This window comes from Pipistrellus kuhlii, unplaced genomic scaffold (assembly GCF_014108245.1).
Source record: "Pipistrellus kuhlii isolate mPipKuh1 unplaced genomic scaffold, mPipKuh1.p scaffold_m20_p_3, whole genome shotgun sequence".
In the NCBI taxonomy this organism is placed as follows: Eukaryota; Metazoa; Chordata; class Mammalia; order Chiroptera; family Vespertilionidae; genus Pipistrellus; species Pipistrellus kuhlii.
The window spans coordinates 166,762,253-166,780,669 of NW_023425529.1; the positions used below are offsets into that span (position 1 = coordinate 166,762,253).

Here is an 18,417-nt window from a genome sequence, read left to right on the forward strand (position 1 = left end):
AACTAGTAATAAACCTATTAATTCTGCAACTTGAAGAACTAGAAAGAGAGCAACAAGAAAAGCCCAGTGTGAGTAGAAGGAAGTAAATAGTAAAGATCACAGTAAAAATAAATGACATAGAGAACAAAATAATAATAATAATAATAATAATAATAATAATAATATCAATGAAACCAAGCGCTGGTTCTTTGAAAGGATAAACAAGATTGATGAACCTCTAGCCAGGTTCACCAAGAAGCAAAGAGAGAGGATTCAAATAAACAAAATCAGATATGAAAAAGGTGAAATAACAATAGGCACCACAGAAATATGAAGAATCATAAAAAATACTACGAGCAACTCTACTCCAACAAAATGAACAACCTAGATGAAATGGACATATTCCTAGAAAAATAGAACCTTCCAAAACTCAACTAGTAGGAATAAAAAAATCTGAATAGGCTGATAACTATGGATGAAATTGAAGCAGTAATCAAAAAAAAAAAAAATCCAATAAACAAAAGCCCTGGACAAGACAGCTTCACAGGGGAGTTATATCAAACATTCAAAGAAGAAATAAAACCTACTTTACTCAGACAATTCAAAAAAAAATTCAAGAGGACGGTGGATTTCCAAGCTCTTTCTAGAAGCCAGCATTGCCCTAATCCTCAAACCAGATAAAGACAATACAAAGAAAGAGAATTACAGGCCAATATCCCGCATGACCATAGATGCCAAAATCCTTAACAAAATTTTAGCAAATCAAACTTCACATTACATTAGAAAGATCATGACTAAGTGGGATTTATTCTGGGGATGCAAGGATGGTACAATATCCACAAATCAATAAATGTGATACACCACATAACCGAATTGGGAGATAAAAACCATATAATCATATCCACTGATGCAGAAAAAACATTTGACAAAATCCAACACCCTTTCTTGATAAAAACTCTCAGCAATGTGGGAATAGAAGGATCATACCTCAACATAATAAAAGCTACATATGACAAATCAACAGCCAACATCATACTCAATGGGCAAAAACTAAAACCATTTTCCCTAAGAACGGAAACAAGAAAGAGATGCCCACTCCCACCACTCCTGTTCAACATGGTACTGGAAGTACAAGCCATTGTGATCAGACAAGAAGAAGAAATAAAAGGCACTCAAATTGGAAAAGAAGAAGTAAAACTGTCCTTATTTGTAGATGACATGATATTGTACATAGAAAACCTGAAAGACTCCATTAAAAACTAATAGACTTCATAAATGAATTCAGCAATGTAACAGGATATAAAATTAACACCCAGAATTCTATGGCTTTTCTATACACCAAAAATGAAGTCACAGAAAGAGAAATTTAAAAAGCAATCCCATTTACCATTGCAACAACAACAACAAAAGACACCTAGGAATAAATTTAACCAAGGAGACCAATGACTTGTACTCAGAAAATTTCAAGACACTAATAAAAGAGAAAAAGGACCTCATAAACAAATAGAAAAATATACCATGTTTGTGGAATGGTAGAATCAACATTATTAAAATGTCCATACTACTCAAAGCAATCTATAAAATAATTCAATGCAATCCCCATTAAAATACCAATGGCATACTTCAAAGAACTAGAACAAATCTCCAAAAATTCATCTGGAATAAAAAAGATCCAGAATAGTTGCAGCAATCTTGAGAAAGAACAATGTTGGAGGGATCACAATACCAAATATCAAGCTATACTACAAAGCCACAGTTCTCAAAACTGCCTGGTACTGGCACAAGAACAGATATATAGACCAGTGGAACAGAACAGAGAACCAAGAAATTGACACAAGACATTATGCTCAATTAATATTTGACAAGGGAGGCAAGAGCATACAATGGAGACGAGACTGTCTCTTCACTAAGTGGCATTGGAAAAACTGGACAGATACTTGTAAAAAAATAAAATAAAACTAGACAATCAACCAACTTACACCATTCTCAAAAATAAACTCAAGAGTAGAACCAAGATGGCAGCAAGGCAAACACATATACTTGCTGCCTCTCACAGCCACAACAAAACCACAGCTAAATGGCAGATCAACTATCCACAACTAGAAAAGTGAAGAAAGTGCACTGACACTAGTAAGAGGTACCAAGGTATGGAACATGTTGGCACCTAGATGTGCTGCTCTTTTAATTGAGAGGTAGATACAAGCTCCCACTTGCTCTGAACTCCAGTTCCGGGCAAAACTCAGGGGACCCAGACACATACAGGGAGAAACTAGACTGTCTCTCAGTGGAGCTCGCAGAGATATTGTTCCTTCACAGGGTGTGGGATGTGGAGAACCGGGGACTTCTCTGGTTCAGGGCTGACTGACAGCCATTGCTGTTTGCTCTGCCTGGTGATTTCCGGAGACCCCTCCCCACCCAATTTACAAACCTACCCAAGCTGGGCACATCAGCCTTTGCATGTGAATTACCTGTTCTTTTGCCTACAACAAACTGCAGCTGGGTCAGAGAGTCTCAGAGCTTCCAAAAGAAGGCTCAAAGCCTAGCACTCCTTGCTTCATAGCTGGGCCTCATCTGGGCACTTCCAAACATCATACAAAGAAGAGGAATCTGCAGATGTCTCTGTAGCTCCTGCTGGGTGACTCCAGATAGTGGCTGGCCTTGCACCTCCTTAGAGATCCAAGAGCCAGTGTACCCAGCGATCAGTGTGAGACCATACCAGATTACAACTCTTTGCATCCATAAGAGACACACTCAAGGTGCAGACTCAGTGAGCACCAAAGCCCCACTGAAGTAAATCCTGCCCCATAAGGGTGTCTCCTGCACGACAGATCTTCCAGTGGAAGATCTCATCACAGCCAATTGGCCTGGAGAGGTCAATTTCCAATTTCTTCCACTGATAACAATAGCAATCAAGGGTTAATTACAACCAGACAATGCACACAGCCCACAAAGGGGTGCACCAAGAGTGTCCACCTCAGGAGACTGGGAAGGATGAGCCACTAGGCCTTATAGGAAACCTACCACACAAGGGCACTATCAACTCAAAAAAACTTAGCAAATGCCGGGGGTGGGGGGATGGGGAAGGAGTGGGGAAGGCCAGGAGGATGACAATGTGGGGGAAGAGAAATATGTACCACTATTTGTAATATCTTAAACATTAAAAATAAAAAATAAAAAATAAAAATAGAGAAAGTCAGGAAATAAAGTGTTGGTTCTTTGAAATGGTCAAGAAAACTGGCAGACTGTTAGCTAGAGTAATCAAAAGAAGAAGAGCTAAGGCTCCATATAAAGAAAGAAAGTTAGGACATTGCAACTAATGTCACAAACATTTTAGAAAAGATTATAAGACAATACTGTGGAAATAGAAGGTCAACAAAATGGATAAATGTTCTTCTCTATTAATGAAACATCTTATTGTTGGGACCATGTTTTCAAATTTTTTGATGAGCTTATTGATATCTGTAGAAGCTTCTGCTAAAATCTGAATGCTGTATTTTCTGGGGGGTTTTCTTCTTTTCCTTCTCTTGAAGTTTTCTTTTCTCTTACCTCTTCTTCAGTTATGTAGTTCCTCCAAATTCTCAGAAATCATCTCTAGGAATTCCTCAATGCCATCCTCAACCACACCCAGGTTAAAGTTTTCAATATCAACCACAGCCTTGTTGCATTTTGTGACCTTCCCTCCTTGGCAAAATCTTTCAAGTCATAGAGGAACCTCTTGAGTGTTTTCTTCCCAATGTCACACATACATTCCTTCATCACATCACCGCAAGCCCAAGCTAGGTTCGTGATTCCACCATATATGTTGTAATATTCCAGAATAGCATCAGTGTCTTATCAGTGGCTCTGTCACTTGTAGCAATAATTTGGCAAAAGACTTCCTTAGATAGCAGGCCTTAAAATCTGCTATAACTCTGTGACCCATTGGAAGAATCAAAGAGGTGGTATTTGAAGGGAAAAACACCACTATAACATTAAGATAATGATCACCAATTAAAAGACCACAACTGGGAGCATTATCAGTAATCACCAAAATCTCAAAAGGTTATTTTGTTTGTTTGTTTGTTTGTTTGTTTTTCCCCCCAAACAGTACTCCATTTTGCTGGCACAGCAATTCAGGAGGGCACCCTGCAAGAAGAGCTTGACTTATTGTTTCTGTAGGGCAAGGCAGTATGTGCTCATTGATTTGCTTAAAAGGCCATGTTTCTCACTGTGCCAGATTACAAAGGATTACCATTTGTAGCCTGTGACATTGCCCAAGCAACTATTATCCTATTCTTAAAAGTCTTTAAACCTGGCATTGACTTTGACTCTTTATGGATAAAAGTCCTTTCAAGCATCTATTTCCAGAATAGGAGGTCTTGCCCATTTTGAATATTTTCTATGCAATCAGATCACCTAGCGTTTCCAAGAATTACTCATCTGTCTTCATATCAGCTCTGGCACTCTCATCACTTACTTGTATATTATATAGTGAATAATGATTCCGGAATTATTGAAACCACATAGAGCTGACAGTAAATCCAACATTTAAATTGGGCCCAATTCTGTTTAGCATCACAAACAAACTTTTTGCTTTGGCCATGACCACCATGATGCAGAGAGAGATACACTTCTGTGTCTGGTCTTCATCACAGGTCATTGGAAGTTTCCTTTGTTACTTTTGCTACCTTCCATGAAGAGACCCTTTCACAGCTTCTGTAACTTTGTTCTTGTTCTTCAAGATCAGGCTGTGGTAGAATGAAAAGCCTGGCAAACCATAATCATCATAAGTTTTTCTCCTTTGTAGTACTTAATTACTCTTAATTTTGTTACCAGATCAATTATTCAAAGTGGGTGCTTATAAGCAACAGTGATGTTGTATACTCAGGGGCCTTGATGAACAATAAAATATGAGATTAAGTCAAGCACACACACACAAAAATGATGCAATCAAGAGATACAGCAAAATAAGATGTAGGAAGATGGTAGTGGTATAAAATGGCATAATGTTTCACAGCAAATTCATTTGTATAAGTAGAAATAGTACCCTCCAATATAATGATAAAGGGTATATCATAGTAAGTACATATACCAGTAACATAGTCATTTATTATCAACATCAAGTATTATGAAAGAAACATAATCTCAAAATTCAGTTGGAATCTTAATAATATTAAAAAAGAAGAAAAAAGTAGAAGAACCAAATTTACAGATTTTAAAATATAATATAAAGCTAATGTAATAAAAACAGTGTGGTACTGACTTAAAGATAAATCTATAAATCATTGAAATAGAATAGAAAGCCAAGAAATTAGCCCTTACAGTATATGTTCAAATTATCTATGAGAAGGTTACCAGGACCACAGAAAGAGGAAACGATAATTTGTTTAACAAGAATACTAAGTGGAAAAAAAGATAATTATCTTCAATAAATGGTGATGGGAAAATGAATACCAATACAGAAAAGAATAAACTTGGACCCTTATATTATACCATATGCAATAGGTAACTTTAAATGGATTAAAAATCTAAAGGTAAGACCCAAACTACAAAACAAATGGAATAAAACATAGAGGAAAATCTTCATGACATTGAGTTTGACAATAATTTCTTGGATATAATGCCAAGAGCACAGTCAACAAAAGCAAAAATGGGCCAATGGGACTACACCCAACTTAAACGTTTTGTGTTTCTAAGGGCAAAATCAATGGAGTGCAAAAGCAACCTACAGAATGGAAGAAAATATTTGCAAATCATGTGTCTGATAAGGAGTTAAAACCATTATATAAAGAACTCCTGCCACTTAGCAACAAAAATAAAATAGCTCAATTTAAATATGTACTAAGGATTTGAATAGACATTTCTCCAGAGATGATATACAAAAATCCAAAAGGCATATGAAAAGGTGCTCAACATTACCAATAATCAGAGGAATACAAATAAAACCACAATGAGCTATCTCCTCATATCAATTAGGATGACTGTGATTTAAAAATCCAGAATATGCCCTGGCTTGGGGGCTCAACTGGTTGGAGCATCATCCCATACACCAAAGGGTGGCAGGTTAGATTCCCAATCAGGGAATATATCAAGGTTTTGGGGTTTGAGTCAGCAAGTAATCAATGTTTTTCTCTTACATCCATTTCTCTCTCTCTCTCTCTCTCTCTCTCTCTCTCTCTCTCTCTCTCTCTCTCTCTCTCTCTCTCTCCTTCTCCCTATCTCTCTCTCTTTCTCTCTGTAACACTTCCTTTCTTCTTCTCTCAAATCAATGAACATGTTACCTGGTCATGTGAGAATAAAAAACAAACAGAAAATAATGAGTGTGTTGATGTTTTCATGATGCAATATAAACTGATGAGATTATAAACTATTGTAAGCAGATACCATATGATACCGCAAACCCACTTCTGAGTATATATCAAACATATTTGAAATAGAAGAGATATCTGTATTGCCCTTTCATTGAAGCATTATTCAGAATAGCCAAGGTATGGAAACAGCCTAAGTGTCTATTGCCAAATGAATGGATAAAGAAAATGTTACACACACACACACACACACACACACACACACAGGCACAGAGTTACACCCCCAGACAAATATGCATACTTATATATCCCTATATTATACCACTAGTGGCCCGGCGCATAAAATTCTACACTGGTATGGTCTCTAGGCCTGGCCTGTTATTAGGGCCTATCTTCCCCAGCTGCTTGCAGCTGGTCCCACTCCCCACCACCAATGCTGGTCGCCCTCTGTATGTGGGGCAACCAGTGGGGTGATCAGGCCCACTTGCTTGCACCCACTTTGGTCTGGCGCCACCTGAGTACACTTCCACCCATCCACGGTTCCCTGTTCCCCATCTGGTGATCAGAGCCTGCCAGCTGGGATGAGGGGTCAAGAGGTTTCCCTACAGGAACCTGATAAGGCAATTGGGGTCTGAGTGTTGGGGCAGCTCCTGTGATGAGCATCTTTCCCCTGGTGGTCAGTGCACATGATAGCAAGTGGTCATTAGGCTGTCTGGTCAATTTACATATTATACTTTTATATATACAGATATGCAAAGGTAGCTGAAAATGAAATATTATTCAGCCATAAAATAATAAAATCCCGCCTTTGCAAAAACATGGATGTAGCAGGGTAATACAACCCTAAGTGAAATAAGTCAGGAAAAGACAAATAGTACATGATTTCCCTTATACATGGAATGTGAAAATGTCATGCTCAGAGAAGCAGAGGATAAAATGGTGCTTGTCAGGTGCTAGAAGATTTGGAAAAAAGGACCATGTTGCTCAAAGGGTACAAAATTTCAGTTATGAAAGATGAAAAGCTCTACAGATAAGCTTATCACAATGTAAATAAACTTAACACTACTGCAGTATGTACTTACAATAGTTAAGATACTATATTTTGTATGCATTTAACCATAATAAAAACTATTTTTAGTATTATACCATTCGAATTTCCATGCTCTCTATATAAAAATAACCCCACTTTCTAAAATTCTATCAAACTGGTGTGGTAGATACACTACATGTACTTTTTCTCCTTGAAGTGGATATTAACTTTCAACAGGGTACATAACTACTGAAGAGATGGGAATAAAATGCATACCAGAGCAATTCCTGCAGCACGCTTTGGATCACATGCCCTTCCATGATATATTGCTCCCACATAATCTGGATAATCCCTATAACTAAATAATAAAAATCTTATTGAGAATAAATGCATTTTAAATAATTAATAATTTAATGACTTTTTTTAAGAATTGGATTTCTCAATAAAGCTATCTTTTTGTTAAAATGTGAATATTTTATATCAACTCCAATGCATTTAATCATTTTTTTTACCTGGGTAACCTCATATAGCTTCTACAAAGTCAAGTTCTAAGAAATGCTTCAACATTATCTGATGCACATCCCAGAACATAGCAGTGTCTAATCCTTATAACCATTTAAGCAACACTGTTGTCATTTCTGGGAGGATATAATTCTAGGTTGTAATAGTCAGGAAGTCTTACTGCCTGATTTTCACATAGCAAAACCTTTAAAGTATATAAAAATTTTGCATTGGAGGGCAAATAGACAGAATATGACTCACTAAGAAAAAGAGAAATAGGATGTACAAACTGCCCTCATTCATTTTATATCTTAAAGTTGCTCCTAAATTCCCAAACCTCACCTTAGATTCTACAGGATACACCAATAGATTTATATGTGTATTCTTTTTTTTTTTAATTGATTTTTTTACAGAAAGGAAGGGAGAGGGATAGAGAGTCAGAAACATCGATGACAGAGAAACATCAATTAGCTGCCTCCTGCATACTGCCCACTGAGGATGTGCCCGCAACCAAGGTACAAACCCTTGACCAGAATCGAACCTGGGACCCCTCAGTTTGCAGGCCGACACTTTATCCACTGAGCCAAACCGGTTTTGGCTATACGTGTATTCTATAATTCTTTCAGACTTCAGAATTATGAGTTTTTAAAATCTAAAATAATTAAATTATTAAAACAAAATTATCAAAACAAAAATCTATGCACAATCCCTTGAACAGTATACTGCAAGTAATTAAATAGCTACAACGTAGATCAATACAGGAATACCAGAGGTAAGCACATTACCATTTTAATCTTGTGGACTGTGACCAGCTTTATATACAATTATTGCATTCTCTTAACTTATTATATTTATTTAGTGTTAAAATGATGCCTTCAGTTATTTGCATTTTAAAAAATCTTTAAAAATTCAGGGGCCCATGTATATCCCAAGACTTCCTGTAATTTCCAGTTCATTACATTTCCACAGGTAAATAGTCCACTCTGAGAATAATGGCTGACCATGATTTGTTATGCTACCTTGTTACCTGATATTTTTACTTTGCACTTTGTCAACAATGTACTCATACATTTTTTTTTGTCATTATACTTAACATTTGTATTTAGTTTTGATAGCTAAAATATAAAATAATTTGATAAACCCTATTATCAATGCAGATAAGCAACTTACATCAACAAGAATGCAATATCATGGGCCCTCTGAAACAAATGGTTTTCTTTCCATGACACAAATCTTTGTAGTAGTTCATTAGCATTCCCAGTACATAAAATCTTATTTTTATCTGACCAGATCTCCAAGGATGTTAACATAACAGTCAGTTCCAGCTGGGAAAACATCTGAAAACAGAAGATGCATAATATACAGTTTAGACAATCACACAATCACAGATAGAACATTATATCTCTATACAGAATGCTAATATATTCAATTTACTGTAATTTGGAGTGAATCCCATTGGAAGTGAAACAGGTTGGTAAGACTATACTTTTATAAAAATGTTAATTCTATTCATACAAACAATGTTATTGTATAAATGAGAATGTTTATTTTTTTAGAATACAAAACATAAACACTTACAGTGTTGATAAGACTAAAGATTTGGACAATTTTCTCAGTTGCAACAGCCACTTCAGAGCCCATATAATCATACTGAAAGACAAGTTCTATTTCTTAATCATTAGTGAAAATTACTAAGTTACCACATTTCAATAGATATGAAATACTATAATAAGTGACTAAGTGGAAGATAAAAGCAGATTAAGATTTATCAAATGCTTAAGTAGTTTTAGACATAAACATTCAGCCTTTACATAATAAATAACACTAAAATGATGAGATTATTATTATCTTCCTGTTTACAGATGTAAAAATTAAGAGTCAAAATTTAACATTCCAAGAATGTATAAATACTAAGAGTAAGAACCAGAATCAAGTCTCTAACTAAACCACTAAGTCTTTTGGTCTAACATAGAGCTCCAAGTGCCATAACAGTAAGCGAATTTAAGAATATACTCCCCTTTAAGGGAACAAAAAATTATAATATTTTTTCTGAAATCCTTTATATTGTTTTTTTTCCCCACACACATTTAAAAGTGTTTAAGAAGAGCATAAAAAGTGGCAGTTTCAGATTTTCAATAATCTTCACCAATTCTGCAGAAGATTACTAACAGAAAATAAAATCTAATGGTCATAGTTCTCTAAATAGACAAAGTGATTCTATGATTCTATTCTCTTAACTCCCTAAAATACTATGTTTGCACTTTGCCATTTATTTGTATATGACCTTTCTCACTAAACCACATTGTAAAATTATGCACTGCAGCTGAGTGTGGTATGAGTGAAAGTTATCCTTTTTAAGACTAAATATGTGAAAAGGAAGAATAAATAAATAAAAGTGTGATGTGTAAATTAGTCAATAATCACAAATTATCAATATCCTAAATAGGAAAGGCTATAAAAAAGATACCTTGTGCAAATTAAAATTAAAACACCTCAATTACAAAGACATAGAAATATTAAAAATATAAAATTATATACCAGGAAATTCCTAGACAAAACATATATCTTACCTAATAATAGAGAAACGTGTAAATTGATTGTATCTCTGCTATACACACAGCTAATCAGAGTGTGTATGCAAATTAACCCAACAAAGATGTCAGTTAATTTGCATACATACCTGGGTCCTGGGAACCTCCTCAGCACCCATGTCACTCCCAGCCAGCCATCATGCAGAGGCTTTAGGCTTGGGAAGGGGCTGAGCCTGGGATCAGAGGGAAGGGGAAAAAAATCAAGGGAAACATATCCTCAGGTGAGGATAAAAAGAAAAAAAAAGAAATGTCATATCCTATGAAAGACACATCTTGAAAATTCTTAAAGAAAGTTGTCACTTTTTCATGGAGTCCATGTTGATGAAAATATCTTGGCAGCTGCAGTGACTGGCAGTGGTTGCAGCAGTGGGGTGATGGGGCTGGCACCTTCCCCTGATCAGCTAGTCATCTCCTGCAAAGGGAGGCCAGACTGCTGCTTATCAGTAGTCAGCCTTTGAGGGCTCCCAGTATGTGAGAGGCAGCAGGCTGGGCTGAGAGACTCCTCCTCAGTGTACAAATGTCGTGTACTGAGCACCAAGTGATAGTTATATTATTCAAAACTAGAGACCCAGTATATAAAATTTGTGCACTGGTAGGATCCCTAGCAGCTTCCAGCTGCCAGTTGGGTACTTCCACCCTTCCCCTGGATGCCTGATACCACCAACTGCTAGGGCCTCCATCCCTTCCCCTAAATGCTCCAAAAACTCAAGCACATGGAGGCTAAATAGCAGCTATTAAACCATGATTGGGTTACCAAAGAAATTAAAATAAAAGCATTCTGGAAACTAGGATAAAGGCCAGGTGCACAGGTGGGGACCTGCTGGCCTGCCCTGAAGGGGGCCCCAGATCAGGGTGGGTTTGATCCCAGACAAGGGTACATGCCTAGTTTGCTAGCTCAATTCCCAGCAGGGGGTGTGCAGGAGGCAAACCATCAATGTTTACCTCTCATTGATGTTTCTAACTCTCTCTCCCTTCTTCTCTGAAGTCAATGAAAATACATATTTAAAAAGGAATAAATAAAAAAAATCCAAATTGGAAAAGAAGAAGTAAAATTGTCATTATTCATAGATGACATGATATTGTACATAGAAAAACCTCAAGACTCCATAAAGAAAAACAAAACAAAAACTAGTAAACTGAATAAATGAATTTGCCAATGGCAGCAGGATAAAAAGTTAACACTCAGAAACCTATGGCTTTTTTCATACAACAACAGCTTACAGAAAGAGAAACTAAAAGCACAATCCCATTTACCATTACAACAAAAAAATTAAGATACCTAAGAATAAGCTTAACTAAGCAGGTAAAAGACCTGTGGTAAAAAAAAAATTACAGAACCTTGAAAAAAAAAATAGAGAAAGATATAAGAAAAATGGAAGAATATACCTTGCTCATGGATCGGTAGAATAATAACATTGAAAAGTCTATACTACCCAAAGAATTTTATAGATTCATTGCAAGTACCATTAAAATACCAATACTTCACAGTTCTAGAACAAATGCTCTGAAAAAAATCAACTGGCATAAAAACAAGATTCCGAATAGCCACAATAATCCTGACCAAGAAGAGTAAAGTTGGAGGGATCACAATACCAGATATCAAGCTATATTACAAAGCTACTGGTCTCAAAACTACCCAGTTCAGGCATAAGAATAGACATGTAGACCAATGGAAGCAAGTAGAGAACTCAGAAATAGACCCAAGCCATTATACTCAATTAATATTTGACAGAGGTAGCAAAAGCATACAATGGAATCAAGATAGTCTCTTCAATAAATGATGTGGGGGAAATTGGACAGATATATGAAAGAAAAAAAAAAAGGAAACTAGACCACCAATTAAACCATACACAAAAATAAACTCAAAATGGATAAAGGACTTAAACATAAGACAAGAAACCATAAAAATCTTAGAGGAATCCATAGGCGGAAAAATATCAGACATGTCATAGAAATATTTTTACTGATACAGCACCTAGGACAAAGGAAATTATGGAGAAAATAAATAAATGGGGCTATATCAAAATAAAAAACTTCTGCACAGCAAGAGAAACCATCAACAAAACAACAAGAAAGCCCACAACATGGCAGAACATATTTGCCAATGTTATATCCAATAAGGATTTAGTTTCCAAAATGTATAGGGAACTCATGCATCTTAACAAAAGGAAGATAAAAATCCAATAAAAAAAAAAAATGGGCAAAGGACCTAAATAACCACTTACAAAAGAAGACTTACAGAAGGCCAAGAAACATATGACAATATGCTCAAAGTCACTAATCATCTGAGAGATGCAAATCTAAACAACAATGAAGTATCATCTCACACCTGTCGAAATGGCCATCAACAACAAATCAACAAATGATAATTTCTGGCAAGATGTGGAGAAAAAGGAATCCTTGGGCATTGCTGGTGGGAATGCAGACTGGTGCAGCTGCTGTGGAAAAACAGTATGGAGTTTCCTCATAATATTAAAAATTGAACTCCCTGCCGAAACCGGTTTGGCTCGGTGGATAGTGCGTCGGTCTGCGGACTGAAGGGTCCCGGGTTCGATTCTGGTCAAGGGCATGTACATTGGTTGCGGACAGATCCCTAGTGGGGGATGTGCAGGAGGCAGCTGGTCGATGTTTCTCTCTCATCAATGTTTCTAGCTCTCTATCACTCTCCCTTCCTCTCTATGAAAAATCAATAAAATATATATTTTTTTTAAAATTGAACTCCCATTAGAACCAGTAACCCCACTTCTACATAGAATATATCTCAAGAAACCAGAAACACCAATCAGAAAGGACATTTGTAGTCTTATATTCATGGTGGCATAATTTATAATAGCTAAGATTTAGAAGTAGCGTAAGTGCCCATCACCAAATGAGTGGATTCAAAAACTATGGTATGTCTACACAATGGAATACTATGCTGCTATAAAAAAAAAAAAGGAACTCTTACTATGTACAACAGCATGGATGGAGTTGGAGAGCATTATGCAAATCGAAATAATCCAGAAGGAGAACAATAAATATCACATGATCTCACTCAGTTGTGGAATACAGTGAACAACATAAACTGGTGAACTATGTCCAGAGACATAGAAGCATTGAACAGACAATCCAACCTCAGAGAAGAGGAGACAGTGGGGGAAGAAGCAGGGGAGAGATCAACCAAAGGACTTGTATGCATGCATATAAGTATAACCAATGAACACAGTCAGTAAGTGGGGTAAGGGCATTTGCAGAAGGGTGATAGAATGAATGGGGAGAGGAAATGGGAGGGAAAAGATTCATATGTAATACTTTAAACAATAAAGAACCTAAAAAAGAAAAAAAGTAGAACATTATTGCAGTCATTGAGAGACTGGTGAAAAAAATATCAGTGATAACAAATTAGACTGTTTAACTTCTGATCCATATGGCTGTGTTAAGAATTCCCATCTTGCCGAAACCGGTTTGGCTCAGTGGTAGAGCGTCGGTCTGCAGACTGCTGAAAGGTCCCAGGTTCGATTCTGGTCAAGGGCATGTACATTGGTTGCGGGCACATCCCCAGTAGGGGGCGTGCAGGAGGCAGCTGGTTGATGTTTCTCTCTCATCGACATTTCTAGCTCTCTGTCTCTCTCCCTCTCTGTGAAAAATCAATAAAATATATTTTAAAAAAAAAGAATTCCCATCACTAAATGAACATTCCTATGAATAGTTCTTCCATTAACATTTATAACTTCCACCAGGCATCACAAGTGTTTATAAAGCATAAAATAAACTTATGAATCACCAAATAACAGGAATCACCAAATCAGTAATAAAACAAATACTTGTTTTAAAATGGAAACCAATTTAAGAAAGAAAATTTCACCACAATTAGGGATGGATTTGAAATACCTGCAATTAGTCATAATCCAACGTATTATAGTGTAGTTGAAGTCTCCCACACATACAAAGTTATACATTGTTATAGGAATTGCATACTGATTTAGATATCAATATCATAAACACTGATCTTCATATTTAAATGAAGAGGCAATTGATGTATGTTTATTCCCTGCTGTATTCAAATACACATTTTGAACACTTTAAATTATATCTGTACTGCAAAGCAAGAATGTTTCTTATTCCTTTTGTATTTAAACACAAAACAAAGATATGATGAAATGTATCAATAATCCATACCAAGGCTTTATCCATAATGATTTGTATTTTCAGAGTTCTTTTCAATAGCATAGCATCCAATTTTTTCTGTGAAACACAGGACATGAGATAAATAAAACATTTTTAAAATTCTTATATGGCTTATAATTATGTGCATTATATATGTTCACACAGAGAGGTATCCTATGTAATAAAAGCCTAATTTGCAAATCAACTGACCAGTAGAATGATAGGCAGAACGACCTGTTGCTATGATGCATAATGACTACTAGGGGGCAAATGCTCAACACCAATCTGCACCCAGCAGTGGTGGCAGGGGGCAGGGGTAGCTAGTGGGCAGCACCAGACCAGTGAAGGTGGGTGCCAGCAGGGACTTTCTGATCACCCCACTAGTCACCCTATAGATCGGCCTGGTTGCCAGACAGGCCTAGGGACCCTACCTGTGCATGAATTTTGTGCACCAGGCCTCTAGTAGATAAATAAATATTGATACATAAAGATACAGATAACAGGAAAATAAGAGGATGAGTACTGACTAAGTAAATAAGCAGGTGAGATTCCAAACAAACATTTTAGACACCAATCAGAAGCTTTCACATTCTATTTTTGACTATAGGCCAGGGTCATGAAATTTGTGCACTGAGCTGAAGGGTGTCCCTCAGCCCAGCCTGCACAATCTCCAATCTAGGACTCCTCAGAGGATGTTTGACTGCCGGTTTAGGCCAGATTCCTGTCAGTCAGACATCCCTCTCACAATTCAGGATTGCTGACTCCTAACCCCTCGCCTGCCTGCCTGACTGATTGCCCCTAATTACTTCTGCCTACCAGAATGATCACCCCCTAACTGTTTCCTTGCTAGCCTTATTAACACCTAGCTGCCCTCATTGCCCACACCACAACTGCTCTCCGCTACTGACATGGTCATCCTAAACTGCCCTCCCTTGCTGGCCTGATGGCCCCCAACTGCCCTCCTCTGCCAGCCTGGTCACCCTCAACTGCCCTCCCCTGCCAGCCTAATCTCACACTCAACTGCCTTTCCCTGATGGGCTGATTGCCCCTAAATACCCTCCCCTGCTGGCCTGATCTCACCCCAACTGTCTCCTCTGCCAGCCAATTTGGTTCTAATTGGTCAGTTTCTATGCCAGTCATTGTCAAAAGCTCTGCCTCCCAGTCATTGTCAAAAGCTCTGCCATTGGCTCCTCACACTTGACCCAGATTTGGTTTTGATTGGTTGGTTTCTATGCCAGTCAGCATCTCTGGGCCTATCAATGGGGCTTTTTCAGAAAGGCTGAATAGCAGCCCCAGTGGAGGCCTGGAGAGACAGTGGAGGCCTGGTGAGAAATGAAGACATGGCTGCTGGCCAGACATGGAGAGAAAGAGAAAGGCAAGTGCTGATCAACAGCTGCCACAGAGGCTATGGATCAAACCCTGCATTTCTCTTGAGGCCTCTCTCCAGGCCTACTTCATAGCCCCACTCAGCAGTCAGTGCTGGGTCACCGTGCTGACCTGGTTGTTGACACAGCAACCCAGCGCTAACTGCAGGACTGACTTCGGGTTTTTGATTGGAGCCTCTGGTCATGTTGGACCCAAGGTTTTTATATATTAGGATAATTGGAATCTTCAAAAAAATTATTGCTGCGATAAGGGAGAAGCCATGTTTCCTTTCTCTCAAAACCTTCCTCTAAAATCCTGTCCCAACCTTCAAGCTAACAAATTCCCATCAACTTTCCCTAAACATTGCCTCTATTTTCTCATCATTTTTACGCACTTTCAGTTATTTATAGTGACTTAATTGTGGCTTACACCTAATAAAATGCATCCATTTTAAGTATACAGTTACATCATTGGTATTAATATAAACAGCCATGTAACCATTCCCATAAGTCAGACCAAGAATGAGGTCATTACCCTCTTCCACATCAATAGCCACAGGCTCAAGGAAACTAATGATCTGCTGTTTTTCAACATAGGTTACAATGATCTACTCTACAATTCCATATAAATGGAAGCATATGGCATGTACTCATTTCTGTCTGGTTTCTTTCATTCAGAATTCATCCCTGTTGTGATTATTAGTAATTCATTAGTGTCTTCCTAAGTAGTGTGCCAGTGAAGATACCCATTGCAACTTGCTTGTACATTTACCTGTAGAACATTTATAGACATTTCTGCTTTTATTAAAAAAAAAGTTGCTATAAATGTTAATGTATAGGTCTTTGTGAAATTTTGTCTTTCATTTTTCTTGGTACTTGGAAATGGAATTCCTGAGTTATATAGAAATTGTGGAAGTTCAAAGTGGGAGGAAAGCAACAGGATGCTGGAGCAGGGCGTGAGTTGAGCAGCCTGGTGTAACCACTGTTCCCGGCAGGACTGGGCCCCCAACAGGCTGGGGCCCCCAGAAGATGGGGGTCCCTCTTCCCCATGCCGCACCAAAGGAGGGACTGAGGTAGTGAAGCAGTGGAGATAACAGATTCCATGTGTGAAGACTGAGAGCCTCTCCATGCCTTGTCCCCTGGAGGCTCACAATGTGCTGACCCGATGGGCCCCTGCTGCTGGCACCCTGGGTCTCTGGCCACTGCTTACCCTCTGCAAGGGTCAGACTGCAGGTCCCTTCCACTACCGCTTCCCCCAGTCTAAATGCTTTCCCCTCACTCTGACATAGCATAGCAACACAACCAGGAGGCCCAAGAGGTTCTTCACAAGATGATGAAGTCATTCCACTAGATTTCAGCAGCCTTAGAGTGAATGCTTTGACATGGAGATGATGTTCTTATGAATTTCATGAAAAAGAAGATTCTGGAAAGTTGCTACCATATTTTAATTTACCAACTAGTTTCTGATAACTATAGATTATGGTTTTTCTGTGAGGGCAAACTGGAGACAGTCCAGATGCCTTTTTCTTTTCTCTTGGGAAAAAACATTAACACCAAAAAAGTGACTGCAATATAGTTTCATGTCTGTGTTTCCTTGTGGGAAAAAAAGAAAGTGCCAGATTATTTGCTAAAGTAATGTGATCATTCTGCATTTTAACAAGAATTAAGTGGCAATTTTTACATATATTTAATAAGTTAATCAATGTTAACCATATTACTTAAAATAAGACACATAAAATCTATTTATATATCTAAAAAGCTAAGTGACCTTCTGACTGGCAAAGCAGCAGGCCAGTATGACATGTACTACCACCAGGGACCAGAAGCTCAATGCAGGAGTTGCTGAACTGCAGAGACTTGGCAGAGGTGGTTCTTGGGTGATGCACCCTGGAACTAGAAAGGAGGGAGCCCGATTCTGGGGTGTGTCACCTGAGAACCACCCTCTTGCAATCCAGGACCATTGGATGTTGGAGAGCCAGTTTTGGTCCAATCCCAGCATGCCAGGCCAAGAGAGCCCACCTGCCAGAGGTACCCCACTCACTCCACAGATGCCCTTTGACCATGGTGCCACCAGGCGTGGCCAATCAGGGAGGAACCATGGGAGGTTGGCTCTAGGATGTGTCTGGTTGGTCTTGCCTAGTCCCACCTTGCCGACAACCTTCTAATTAATTTATTTTCTATGTTTAGAATGCTGCACCAGGGCACTAGTAATTTAACAAGTGAAAGAATGCATTGTCCTCTGAAGAACAAAAAAAAAGAAATTTCAAAGAATCAGACATAGTTAGATCATTTTTTTTGTTTAAAAATGACCTGTACATTTGTAAATCCACATTTATAGAAAGATATTGTACATTGTAAAAATTGGGCCACATATTTCAAAATTCTAAGAACACTATCTCTAGATAATGATATTTAATTTGGTCTACTTTTAAATTTTCTATAAAAATAGTTTTTACAAAGTTAAAACATGTATTGGTAAGGAAAATATGGACAAAATAATAACCAGAAAATCTGGGTAT

General features: G+C 37.8%; 1 protein-coding gene across 1 annotated transcript in view; it reads right to left on the reverse strand.

The window, feature by feature from the left end:
* LOC118729714 (A disintegrin and metallopeptidase domain 3) overlaps positions 1–18,417 on the reverse strand; it is an 89,771-nt gene that overhangs the window by 27,865 nt on the left and 43,489 nt on the right. The window contains exons 7-10 of the mRNA XM_036457139.1: positions 14,547–14,612; positions 9,376–9,447; positions 8,968–9,134; positions 7,573–7,654 (exon numbers count right to left, since the gene is read on the reverse strand). Of these exons, the coding sequence (XP_036313032.1) occupies positions 7,573–7,654; positions 8,968–9,134; positions 9,376–9,447; positions 14,547–14,612 (387 nt within the window). The remainder of the gene's footprint in view (positions 1–7,572; positions 7,655–8,967; positions 9,135–9,375; positions 9,448–14,546; positions 14,613–18,417) is intronic.